This window comes from Anarrhichthys ocellatus, unplaced genomic scaffold (genome assembly GCF_004355925.1).
Source record: "Anarrhichthys ocellatus isolate YVR2014 unplaced genomic scaffold, GSC_Weel_1.0 scaffold8, whole genome shotgun sequence".
Classification (NCBI taxonomy): Eukaryota; Metazoa; Chordata; class Actinopteri; order Perciformes; family Anarhichadidae; genus Anarrhichthys; species Anarrhichthys ocellatus.
The window spans coordinates 11,268,085-11,281,929 of NW_022280038.1; the positions used below are offsets into that span (position 1 = coordinate 11,268,085).

Genomic DNA, 13,845 nt, shown 5'->3' on the forward strand with positions numbered 1-13,845 from the left:
TGTGTGTGTGTGTGTGTGTGTGTGTGTGTGTGTGTGTGTGTGTGTGTATAGAAAATATTCAACAATGAAAATAATTTTAGCCCTCCACAAATGAGAAGCAGTAAAAAGATTATCCAACAATTTAACTTTTAACAGCCTCATCAAGTGAGATCAGTGCATTCAGGTGGAATGATATGTATGAAACGTCTTAAAACGTGACATTTAAAATGCAAGTTTGTACATTTTGTTCTTATTTGTGGTATTCAAACGCGCTCTCTGTGTCCCAGTGGTCCTTATCGGTGACTCGGGCGTGGGGAAGAGTAACCTGCTGTCTCGTTTCACCCGCAACGAGTTCAACCTGGAGAGCAAGAGCACCATCGGGGTCGAGTTCGCCACGCGCAGCATCCAGGTGGACGGCAAGACGGTGAAGGCCCAGATCTGGGACACGGCTGGCCAGGAGCGCTACCGGGCCATCACATCAGCGTGAGTACAGAGGAGGACGTCGCCTTCAATACCATACGTATGATCATACAGATACAGTATATTGAGATGTTTTCATCTCGTAGTTTAAAGAACACGCCTCCATATGCATCAACATCACAGCGCCACTTCTGGAGCAACCTGGGCCGCAGTCTTCCACGAACCGTTGCATGTAAACTATTCATTAAAAGTCATAACGGTGCTTTTTTTATTATCAATACAGGAACACAAACCATAATGTCTCGATACGATGTGGTGTAACGGATCACGGGTTTGAGTCCCACATCGGATCGGCACAAAAGAAGAAACGGATAAATGTAACTTTTAGATCATTATTGTTGTTGTTTGTTTGTATCAGCTGGTCTACAAGATCCACAAGATTTCGGACTATTTGCTTTTTTCACCACCGTCCCAAAAATCATTAGAACCGCTCTGAAGTCTGTAAACATCAATATATTCTAAATGGTTTTGTTTTACTTTGTGATTTAATAAAAACAATTCAAATGTTTAGAAATAGAAGATTGTAATTGTATTGATTAAAAAAACAAATCCCATCATTATTATTTTAATGGTGTATAATAATGAGCTTAGAGCTCGTGTTATGAAGTTAAACAGCTCATAATTCATCTCTAATATCTATTTTATATTCATGTGGAAACATCTCCTTCAAACTACTGGATTTATTCTAGTTTATCACCAAAATGTAGTTTTGAAATATTCGGTGAGAAATTGATTCTTCTAAATACTACCAAAAATGTCAACGTTATAATTTACCTTCACCCAATAGTGCGTTAGCGTTTAGCTCCGGGTGATGCTAACGCTGCTAACCTTCCTCAGCGAACAGAAAGCACAATGCCGATCTGCTGATCACATGTTTTTAACTATCTAACGATCGTCGGTAAAACCACTGTGATGGATAAACTGTGAAATGAATCCGCGGTTCACACGTGTGCTGAACTACAAGTGCATCAACATCTTCTTACACCACTTAATCAAACATGCCGGCCAGAATAAAGTCCTGTCCAGCTCAACTCATGCATGTTGTATTTAATAAGCATCAGATCATTTAGACCACCTCCTCCTCGGTCTTCTGTGTTTGTTTGTATTTCTGTTCTCAGTTCGGTTGTGTAAATTGTCCCCACAGTGCACAGATAATACGTTATCGACCGACTCAGTTACGCAGCTGGACCAACGCAACATGCCGACTATTAATGCGAGATGTGTGTGCTGCAGGTACTACCGCGGGGCGGTGGGGGCTCTTCTCGTCTACGACATTGCCAAACATCTAACGTATGAGAACGTGGAGCGCTGGCTGAAGGAGCTGAGGGATCACGCCGACAGCAACATCGTCATCATGCTGGTGGGAAACAAGAGCGACCTGCGTCACCTCCGGGCCGTTCCCACCGACGAGGCGCGGGCTTTCGCCGGTGAGACTCATCTATTTATTTATCATTTATTACATTTATTTACCCAAAATTATTTCAACTCTCTAAAGTCAGTGAAACATCAGAAATACTAAACGTTATACTTTGACTTTGTTTTAGTAATTTATAGGTTTTTTTCCTTCATAAAAACACAATTCAAATGATTAGAAATAAAATATTCAGTTTTTATTGATACCATCTCTTTGTCATCATTGTGTTTAATGATGTATAATAATGTTCTTAGAGCTTGTGTTATGAAGTTAAACAGCTCATAATTCATCTCTAATATCTGTTTTATATTAACGTGAAAACATCTCCTTCAAACTACTGGATTTATTAAAGTTCATCACCAAAACTACATTTTACAGATGACATGTGAACACATCATGATAACGTTAAAATGTACCTTCAGCCAGTACTCATGTTCACTGAGCAGAGACTGAAGGCATCATAGTGTAACTGAACTGAACCTCTGTTGGTTAGCCGTTAGCGGTGCTGCTAACGTTACTAGCTCTCCTCCTGTTGGTTAGCCGTGAGCGGTGCTGCTAACGTTACTAGCTCTCCTCCTGTTGGTCTAAACACTGATTGGTTGTTTACAATGAAACATTATCAGAGATCAGAGACTAGAAACAGAAGAAGAGGAGAGGAAAGAGGAGGAGGAGGAAGGAAGGAAGGAAGTGAGGAGGAGGAGGAAGAAGGAAGAAGGAAGGAAAGAAGGAGGTTATAATAGTATAATAGTAAGACTTTAATGACTGTCATTAATCTGGGGTTCACATGTGAGGAGGATCAGTACGGATCAATGGTCGTTACACCTCTAATGTCAATTTATATTTATTGTGATGTATTTCTGTTCGGTCATGATTTGTAGGGATGCCGTCTAAACGTGGAATCTAATCTCATATTCAGCCTAAGAGGTGTCTGGTACGAGTTCCTCGTTCCCGTCTCTGAGGTCAAACTGCTCCGCTATCTGTGGAATGCTGCATATTTTGACGCGCCGCTTAACACTTTTCTTTTTGGCCTCCGCAGAGAAGAACGGTTTATCTTTTCTGGAGACGTCGGCTCTGGACTCCACCAACGTTGAGACGGCCTTCCAGACCATCCTGACAGGTACCGTGCTCCTCCACCAGACTCTCCATTCAGCGACACACAGCGGCCCTTCTTTATGAGGGTGATTTACAGCCAGAGGAAGTCAGCTGTGCAGTGAAACAGAACCGCACAGCAGCTCTAGATTCACTTCATGACATAACGCTGTTTATCTTTGAGGAGAGGCCTTTAGTCATCACGCGGGAGATGACCGACCCTAAAGATTAACACGGTCTGTTCTTCTCTTACGGTTCCACTGGTGTCAAAGCTGTGGTCTGGTATTTGTTGTGTAACAGTGTGAATGTATACTACGAGGTTTTATTAAAACGTCTCTAAATACTTTCAGAATACTGACCGATGTAAGACCGAAATCTTACAACAACAAATAGACTCCAAATACTTTATATTACTTTAAAAAACTGTATTATTTAACAGCTGTAGTTTTTAATCAATAAATCAAAGGAAATATTGCGTTTATTGGGAACTACTTTCAGCGGCGGATGAATTCAGCAGGACAGTGTTTGTGGGATTGGGTCAGAATAAAAAAAAAGTGATAATAAATAATAGTGTGTTCATGGGGATGAAAGAACACGATCAGTCTCGTATATATCTGATATTTTACTGGTCAAATTTGTGGGATAAAACCTCAACGCAGAGTAACCGGCTGCACTTTTATTTTGAGATTTATTTGAATTAGAAACAGACTCGTGCGTGCGTGCCACAGAGCTGAAGGTGATTAGTTTGGGTGTGACTTCTAAAGCTTTGTTTATACTCTACATCCTCCACTACGACGAGGAGGGATTGTAACTATCTGTAGACTCATATCTCATATTCATAAACTACTTTATTACCTTCATACAAACCCTGTAAAGACACAAGTCAAGTATTTGTAAAAAATCAGAGGTTGAACATCCTGTAAACTAGTAATAGATTCACTGACACACACACACACACCCTCACACACACACACACAGGCCAGAGATACACAAAGGCAGCAGAAAACAATACAGTTAATAACATTGAAAGATATAAAATGTTCTTCTACAGTAGTCGATGTTTAGTTATGTTGAACATACAATTATATTTCAATTGTCCATGAAAGAAAATTTACAAAAATGTTTGTCTGCTGTGAATGATGTAATAATAATCTAGATCCGTTTGTTTTATTTAAGACGCAGCTTGTTTGTTGTATTTCTAACAATAATCCAGTTTGTAGCCCAGATTACTAATAAACTGTAAACATAATCTAGACTGTCTGAGCCTGAAACTTCTCTTTTAGTCAGAGATATTTAATGATTACAAATGTTCACGAGGACTCTCATCACGTTACATTCTGCTTCCTGTCACCAACAGGAAGCAGAATCGTCTCATTGAGTCAGGATAGCACTTCATCTCCAGATACATTTGACTCTTTAAATTGTTTTAATAGTAAAAAGCTGAAATAATTCGAAGACAAAAAAGTTTTAAATACTTTTCTCTGATATTATAAAATACTTACAGAACTTTGCATCATACCTTTAATGTTTTTACAGCTGCACAGATTCAACCGTAAACAAAAACTAAAAGCATAAAAGCTTTCAGTGTCGCTGAGATTATGAGCTACAAACTGAACGCTTATAGAAACACGATGTACAGTCCGCTGGAAAATATGCAAATTAAAAGATAATTCAGAAAAAGATGTGTGAATAAACCCATTTAACAAAATCATCTAAATTCAATTTTTATAAATTAATTCATCCTTTTATTCATAAAAGGGAGACGTTATTATTCATGATTACCTTATTTAATATTTCACCAAAAGTTATGTTCATTAAAGATGTGATTTAGCTGAAGTAATTCCAGTTTGTTTTTGTGGCATTTAAAAAGTTTTAATCATATTTTTTGGATGATTGTCGTGATTATTTCGTCCAGAGTTATCGTGACATGAGATAAAGAAGCAGATTGTAACTCTACGTGACGCTGTTACCCCCTCCAGAGATCTACCGCATCGTCTCCCAGAAGCAGATGTCGGAGCGTCAGGAGAGCGACATGTCGCCCAGCAACAACGTGGTCAACATCCAGGTGCAGCCCACCGAGAACAAACCAAAGATGCAGTGCTGTCAGAACATCTAGCCCCGCCCCTTCCCCCAGGTAAATACATCCCAGTATAAGAAGTCACCGCGTGGGGTGACCCCCCCCACCACCCACCCCAAGCAGAGCCCCTCTGTCGTTAGGCTACTGCAGGACAGCAGGCATTTCATATCACTTTAGATTTCATTACTGTAGATGCGCTGACGTCTCACGAAAATGTCTTAATATATGAATGTGATTTGTTTTTCTTCATACTTTGTGCTGATTTTTTTTCCACATTTTTATGATCTCTTCTTCTCTTGTCTCGGTTCATATATCTACTACTGGATATGAATTTAAAGCACATCAAAGTTGCTCTGAAGTTATGTCATCTTAGCCCCCCCCCCCCCCCCCCCCTCAGTGCAATGTACTGTTTTGGAAAAACCACGTGGATTGTATCGAGCACAGCGTGGAGCTGATGAAACGTAGAAGCTTTTGTTTGTTTTTTTGCATTTGTCGAGCTTCAGTTCAGCAGCTTTGCATGTCTTAAGAAAAAGAAAGATGGCCGCTCTGCTGCGCTGCATGTTTTACCAGGTGAAAGCTTTCAAATCTGGATTCTGAAGTGGAACCCTCGTCATCGCCTGTAGTTTTAAAAGCTGAACGCTCTTGGTGTCCGACTGTCAGCGTGGCTTCATACGGAGATAGTCACCGTTACACCGGGCAGGGTTTCCTGATCGAACAACGCGTCCATATTTGACTACAACTATGCAGAAACTAGCACATGGCTGTTTGGATTTTGTGTTTCTTTGTGCACCTCTATAGCAAATGAAGGAATTAAATCACAGCGTTCTCTTATATTATAATCAAAAGTTATGCTTCGCATGTAACCACAGAACTGTAGTTAGGAGACACCTGAGAGGAAGTAGGAAAAGGAAACAATCGGGCACTGAAACCTCAACAGTTAAACACGCGTTCTTGTTTGTTTTTACTGCACAATGGGAGAATCTGGACCTCGTTTTTTAAAAAACAACAACAAAAGGTTAAGTTCAGCACGGCTGCGTCTCAAACGTCTTTTCCTCGACTCCTGACAGAGGAAGGGTTCGGATGAAGGAGTCGAGAAAACACTTTTCAGCCACATTCTTGCCAACTCCTGGTGCCTCCCTTTCACCGCGTGTCTCATTCACCCGCTAACGACTCGCCATCGTACACCGAGCTGCCTCTGACTTCAACCCAATGCATGGCTTTCTGTTACGACTGCAACTCCGTGTCGTATCGCCTTATGTAGCTAACATTTACTGTCCCGTGAAATCTGCTGAGCTTTAGGCTAGACTAAGCTAGGCTAGTTAGCATGACAAGCTAATTGTTGCCCGATGGTGTTAGCGGACGTGTAGAATGCCTGAACGTGGTGTGCGTGTGTGTTTAGAGGCAGCGGGTAGATGGGTAGCTCTGGAGCGAGTGAACCTCGGCTGGCGGTGCCAATGGCGTTTTTTTTTTTCCTGGAACAGACGGCGCCGCCAGCCGAGCCTCTCCAGACTCACGTGGCAATCTGTGGACGATCTCCTCCCCTTCTGGAAATATGATTTCTGATCCTGTTCCATGTACTTCCATTGTTCTGTGTTTTTTTAAGACGTGTATTTTTTCTTCTTTTTTTACTATATTGAACTCTATAACTGACTGTAATTCCAGTGTAAAATGTGTTCAGAGTGAAAATAGGGGTTAAATGTGAGAGGGGGGTCAAAATGAATGGTTTTATGTTTTGTACAGATTGATAAATTGTACAATTGTCTATATCTTAAGTTATCAGTTCATCTTAATAAAGCGCACCAGTCATAAACCTTTATACGAGCTTGTATTTTACTTGATGTTCTTACATTAACTCAATGGTAACACTTAACCTATAGGGCCCTAGCCTCTGCCTCGAAAATTGCATACCCATACTAAAGAGAGTGCAGATCTCCAACTACAAGGTCTATTTTAATAATTTTGATGGTTAAATACAGGTAAAACTTGTGAGACACTTGTTCAGATGTGTATATGTTACTGGTTAATAGTGAATGAAGATGGAACACAGCTCAAATTGAAAAGTTTCAGGTTTGCCTGAAAAAAAAGCACTTGTATTGAAGATTTGAAATAATGCAGATGCCAGCCTAACAATACGCCAGAGTCATAGCACAACATGTTTACAGTCTCCACAAAGAAATTTAACTTCGATTGAGAGAAGCAGGCCAGCATAATAGAGGTTTGAGTACGGACAGTCAAGCCAAATTCTCATTTTTGGAACCAGCTGTTGCGCTGGATTTCATATATTTTATATACTATTTAACTATATATTTCACTTGTATCACTATTGTTCAATACATCCAAATACAGCAGTTTGGCATTATTGTGAGCCATTTTGAGATCTCATATCTCTCCATGGAATTTTCTCATCTCTGTCTGAGTCGGTGGAGACCTTTTTAAGGCCTGTGATTGGCGGATTTCATCATGCGACACCTTGTTCAATGCGGAAGAGACTCAGGCAAGCAGTAGGCGGGTTAGTTAGTAGATTGACAGACTTTTAGCCACTAAAAATCTCGATCTGTGTGGCACAACCCCCACGCGTAAAATCATTGGCCCAGCAGGGAAATGCTGACCACTTTGTCATGGAACCTCCCAGAACCTCCATTTTCTTACAGAGAGTGCAGGGCACGGACTATACCGCTGACACGGATTACAATGGATTTCCTGCGTTTTTCGTCACGAAAATCACCTAAAGGTACGATGCGTTTCAATTTTTTTGCTGGGGAGTGGCTTGTTGTTCGTTGGCTTTATATATGTAACTTTTGAATGGTTTGACGGAGAGGAATGAGGAAGCTGCATCACACTGTTCCTTTAAATCAACAAGCACTGCTTTCACATCTACACTGTGCTTCGTCCCTACTAATGTACAAATCAAAAATAAGGTGACTCTTCACTTGAACAGAACTAAACTAGAGAGCACGTTACTGCAGCCACAACATCCAGGACAGCTTCTCCACCGGTGTGTGATCAGCTGATCAAGAAGAAGCCTGAGAACCAGGTCGCAACCACAGAATACAGAAGCATAAAAAGAAAGTGCAAACAACCCTAAATAACAAACAAATGCGTATAAAGTGGTTTTCATCTGTCCTGATGCAGGTAACTAATAGTCACTCCAGCTCGTCTTCACAACGCTTAAAAATCAGCCTCAAATCAGAAGAGGTTCAGTTTTCAAACAGCACCTAAAGACCAGAGTTTGTGTCCGAATCTGCTGAAATGATCTGTGCTGACGTGAAAGAAGGATCAGAGTGTCCTCGGAGTTCAGTTCGCCTCCTCTCTTAAGCCTTAAAGAAAAGACGACGTCACATCCTGATTGGCCGAGAGCAGAAAAGCACCAAGCTGCTCTCAGTTCTTAATTATGAGCCAACAGGTGATCTGAGAAGAAACCTCCAATCAACTCAGGTGAACTGTGACGTTCAGCTGAAATGAGTTGGGGAACTGCTCCAGTTTCAAAGAAAATACAATGGATGAATCATTCAATAACAATAACAATGACAATCAATAACATCCCTGATTGAAATTCAAACAGCAGTTTGTGTAATGAATCGCCTCCGGAACAACTTTATCTATTTTCGGTGTTCAATTCAATATAATTGACTTTTTCTTTCTCTCAAACTGAAATTAATGAGCGCGTACTTACCACTAGTTCTGTCTGAGGACATTATCTCCACTTTCCCCTTTTAATTAGCACCAAATTACAAAGTCTTCACTGAGCGACAGCTACAAAGCATCGCCGCTAATTAATCAGGACGAGTGGGAACCTTAAAGGGCCAACAGGTGTTGCTCAGACTGAAGGAGAGCAATGATTGGACACATGGGGCTCCAGAGGACTTGGACTAAGAGGTCCAATCAGTGACAACATGACTCCCACTGTGTGGTCTGTAGTCGCAAGCTTTGGGACGAACTTCCCTCTCCGGTTGAAACAGGAAGTGTCGTAACATTTCGTTACTGTGGTTTCATATCAAGCAACAAACTGTGATAATGAGCAACACAAGTAACAGTGTGGACATTATTATCATCACATTCACATCACATGAAATATACAGAATCTGACACAGGACAGGAATTGCTTTTGTTTGCTGCATAAACAAGAAACAAATATAAAATAAAAATACAATAAAATATTTAAAAAAATAGGCCTATTTTTTTTAAAAGTACAATATTCCTAATTAGTATATTCTAGGGGATATGCAAGAAAATAAACCATTATTTCTTTGTAGCATTTATTTTTTTCTTTTGCAAACATCTTGTTTTTAACTTTTGATGTTTATGAGCTGCTCTGTTTTTGCAACCGTACATGTCAATATACTTTACGGTCAAAGGAAAACATCTACTGGACGAGACTGTTTTAGACTAGACATTTGATCCTAATAGCAATGTTTTAAGTCTGTGTGAGAATATTAAATATCGAAGTTTACGTTTGGACACAGCGTTGTCCATGACAAACGCCAAATGCTGCTGCACGTTGGTCAATAAGTCAGCATCGATGAAGACTCGCTGCTGCAGGGTTTTATAACCTACTTTCACGTCATGCTAATTAGTTTAGGATGTCACTAAATAAAGCAAAGAGTGTAAGTGGGTAGAGAGAGGGTAAGGCCAGTTTGAGAAAGGTCCGAGGTGTACACGATGGTGTCAATAGACCTTCTTTGAAACAGACATTTTTACTTGTAGCAGGAGAAAAGCAAAGATAACATTCATTTAATAACATTGATATCAACTATAACAACTAAAGAGTGAGCCAGCATGAGCAACACCAAACTGACTTCAGTCACCGTTCATTTCGTTTTTAATGGAAAAATGTCTTGGTGAAAAAAGGCCAATGGTCATTTTCCAGCTCTGTAGGCTATATGTATAGTTTCTTTGAAAACATTTTACATAATGTAATGTGACAAGACTAAAGGGCTGTGTTCAGTCTATAGACTATGTATAAGAAGTGGACGTAGTCACCGTGACGTCACTCATTGGTTTGTTTTCTGACGTTTTGAAGCCTCAAGTTTGGCAATTTCGCCGTCACCATCTTGGATTACGGCCGTCGCCATGTTGTTGTTTTGTGCAACCTATGAACAGGAAGTGACCATATCTGGACTGAGAAGTGACGTAGACATGCCGTATACGTCTCTGGTAGAGACCTGTCAATCACTGTGTAGCCCCGCCCTAAAGCATCCCCTGCTTTATGGTCTGTGTGACTCTAAATGGACCATAATGTACTAAATGAACATCATGCTGTATTGAAGAAGACTTGAAACTAGAGATTGAGACCATAAACTCATGTTTACAATGTTTACTGAGGTAATAAATCAAGAGAGAAGTAGAGTCATTTTCTCATAGACTTCTATACAACCAGAGGAGTCGCCCCCTGGTGGACACTAGAGAGAATGCAGCTTTAACACATGGATTATTGACTTCACTCGGCAGAACCGGAAGTTGCCGCCTGTGTTTCACGTAAAATCACAAGTGACAACCTGCTTGTGGTGCCAGAGAAAAAGTCAAAAGGATTCATCTTTGAATGTCTGAATAAAATGTTAAATGTTTTCAGGAACACCAAAGGGCTAATATCAATAGGTGAGTGTGGTCGACTCGCAGATGACAGTGAACCTCTGATGAAATGTTTCTTCAGCTCTTAAAGGGCCAATAATAACGATTTAGTCCGGGCGATTTTACGACAGACACTTGATACAAACTCAACATGTCAACATTTATGCAGACAACACATTATTGTATATCTCCAATTCTGACAACCACAGTTGTTTAAATATTATGATTATTAAACGCCAGCTGCTGCGTAACAAGACATGACACCACTCCCCTGAGCTACGACAACTTTATTGAGTTTAGGGCTTTAAACAAAAAGACCAACACGCAGCACTCGATACATGTACGGAAGCTGAAACTATTGTTTGGATCAAAGCCGGAGGAAAGATGTACGCGCAAGATAACATCAGAGCAAAATGGAACAAAAATAGGAAAACAAATACATGGGACAACAAAGCTGTTTGCATCTGATTGTCAACATGTCAACATGTTATTGCTATTTGCCAAACGTATAATTGTCAGCATTTTCAACAATAGTAACCTGTTTGAAAAAGTACGCCTCTGTCTCATATGTAATGTGAGAAACAGTTGCCACAATGAGACTAGAAACACATTTCATTATGTTTGGGAACAGAAATCCAGTGATTCTGTAATGACATTAATTCATTAAACGTGTTTCGAATTCAATTGTGACGCAAATGTCAAGCAAACTATTTGAAATGTTGCAAAAAAGAAATGTGAATTAGACGTGTTTCCATCAAGTGGTTTGGAGAGAATAAACTCAGCTACAGTGTAGTTTGGTAAGAAGTTGGCTCTTTAGGCTACACATGGCTTAAATCCGCCAGTAAACAGAAGAAGAGGTTGTGAACCGGAAACAAAACAACCCATAAATATATAAACTGGATTCAGCGTTGGAGGCGGCGCCACGTTCATTCCTATGAACGTTACTGCATGAAGCAAAAAAAGTTCAACTTCCGAGTATAAAATCCAGCTAAAGTTACCCGGATCTTCCTCATTTTGGGGTCCATAGAGAAAGCGCACGAGTGTTGTCTTTAGCCCCGCCTCCCACAATCTCATTCACATGAACTGAGGAAGGAAAATAACTCAAAGACTTTTAGGACATAATGATTTAAATAAGGGCTTTTCAAGTGTTCGGGCTTGGAGGTGATTCACCTCCAAAAAAATGACAGACGTCTTTCCCAATGTAAGTCAATGGGAAAAAGTCTTTTTGGGCCACATGGCATCACGTGACAGACCAGGAAGTTGTAATTCCACCGTTTGGCCACTACGTAAAATTTGCTTAAAAAGCCCCGAAATAATGTGTAAAATGTGCTGCTGAAACTGAATATCTTAAGATAACAATTAATCGATTAATAATAATCTGAACATTAATCAGTAATGAGAATAATCGTTAGTTGCAGCCCTGCAGCACATGTTTCAGATCGGAGTGGCTCCCATGTTGAGACAGTCAGATGACAACAATAAAAGGACATAATAAGGGTATTCCTGGCTAAATATTATATCTTGAATAATCTTTGGCATGCACGTGTATTAAGCTTGACACAACAAAATAAAAAAAATCACAATAATAAATACTAGTGCACAGTAAGTGTACTCTGTCTACAGTACATACAAAAAGAGAGAAAATATGGATCCCGTCAGGATCATTAAATATGTAAACAGGAAATAAGAAACGATGTGTAAAAATACCAGAATTATACAGGTAGTGTAGATCTGACCAGACTGCACGTCTTCACCTACTTTGAAGGAGTAATGAGCACCTTTTTCTCCAGAGTTTTCACACTGTACAGGTTTGGAGACATAATGCCCGTGTGATGCTTCCTCATTGTCCAAGTCTGCTGGATCCAAAGTGGGCCTCAGTCTCAACAATCCCACCCACATCAATTTACAGGAGTAGTTAAGTCTCTTTGTTTTTCCTTCTTCTGACGCACATCAGCGTACCAGAGAGACAAGGTAACACTTTGTGTGCGTTTATATTTCCCTGTGTTGACATTGATGAGAGGGGCTTTACAATACAACACAAATATGTAGTATTGATTGGATATAATACAGTGATAAAATATCAAACAGTTGCAGCACTGCAGGAAGGAGATTCTCTCACACACCAGTTTCCTGGTCCTGGGAGCACTGGTCCAGTATCCAGTCCAGTCTGGTACGGGTGAGGGGGGGGTGGGGGTCTAGAGCAGCGAGCTGGTGGGGCTGCCGGGCAGCGGGGGGCTGTGGCTGTGCAGGGTGAGGCTGTGGCTGTGGGACGGACTCGGGCGCATCGGCAGCAGGTCGTAGTGGCTCGGGATGTGGCTGTTTCTGGGCAGGTCGTACGGGTTCTGAGGGTAACTGGGAACCAGCACACAGCCGGCTCCCTGCACGATACTGATGGTTGGTTCTGGGAGAGAGGGAGAGGAGGGACTTCAGTTAGTCAGTCGACATGAAATCAGTTCTTTTCATCATTTTTGATCTTATTCATTTCATTCTCATCTCAACGTGATGATTTACTTCTTTTCTTTTATATTTTTATATTATTGTAAACTGAATATCCTTTGACTACTTTTTGGACAGAACGTAACCAACACTAACTTGTGATATTTCAAAAGACTAATCAGTTAATCAATGAATCAAAAACACATTTCAGATTTATAGAACATTAAATAGTCATCACTTGCAAGACCTAAATAAATAAAGGTTTATTTTATTTGTAAAACGAAGAAAGATTTAGCTTTATCACTTCTGATTTTGCAAGTTTTAGTTCCTTAAATACAAACTGTGTAAACTTAATTTATATAACTAGAGACCCTTAATGTCACTACATTTGAAACTTTTTAATTTAGCTTTAAAAAAAAAAATGTATTCATCATTTTGCCTGTTTTAATATGGATATGGAAAACCTTTTGGCAGGGGTGTGAGTTAATTCATTTGGAAGTTAAGCCTCAGCTCCTATAAAAACAGTGTAAATAAAATACAGACACTCAGACCCTTAAGGACAACAATGTCCCCATTAAAACCACAGTTTTTGATCCCACATTACAGCATAAAATCATGCATTCTATTATATCAGACTTTTAATCTGTAGTCCTGGCTTCTAAATTGTAGTTTTTACTATTTTCCACCAGATTAAGTCGTTTTCTCATGTTTGCCATCTGGAGTTAATACGTGTTATTCTCCTGGTGTCCACTAGAGGCATCACAGCTGTATTATGGAGTTAATACGTGTTATTCTCCTGGTG

At 40.1% G+C, this 13,845-nt stretch overlaps 2 protein-coding genes across 4 annotated transcripts in view; one reads left to right on the forward strand and one right to left on the reverse strand.

Annotated features, from left to right (window-relative positions):
- LOC116384021 (ras-related protein Rab-11A) overlaps window positions 1-6,855 on the forward strand; it is a 9,373-nt gene extending 2,518 nt beyond the window's left edge. Inside the window, exons 2-5 of the mRNA XM_031848297.1 lie at window positions 267-462; window positions 1,693-1,886; window positions 2,910-2,990; window positions 4,942-6,855. Of these exons, the coding sequence (XP_031704157.1) occupies window positions 267-462; window positions 1,693-1,886; window positions 2,910-2,990; window positions 4,942-5,078 (608 nt within the window). The 3' untranslated portion in view covers window positions 5,079-6,855. The remainder of the gene's footprint in view (window positions 1-266; window positions 463-1,692; window positions 1,887-2,909; window positions 2,991-4,941) is intronic.
- Window positions 6,856-10,874: 4,019 nt separating this feature from the next.
- The window catches only part of LOC116384020 (multiple epidermal growth factor-like domains protein 11), a 125,649-nt gene continuing 122,678 nt past the window's right edge, over window positions 10,875-13,845 (reverse strand). For all 3 annotated transcript variants that reach the window (XM_031848294.1, XM_031848292.1, XM_031848296.1), the window contains one exon: window positions 10,875-13,008. In XM_031848294.1, the coding sequence (XP_031704154.1) occupies window positions 12,803-13,008 (206 nt within the window). In that variant the 3' untranslated portion in view covers window positions 10,875-12,802. The remainder of the gene's footprint in view (window positions 13,009-13,845) is intronic.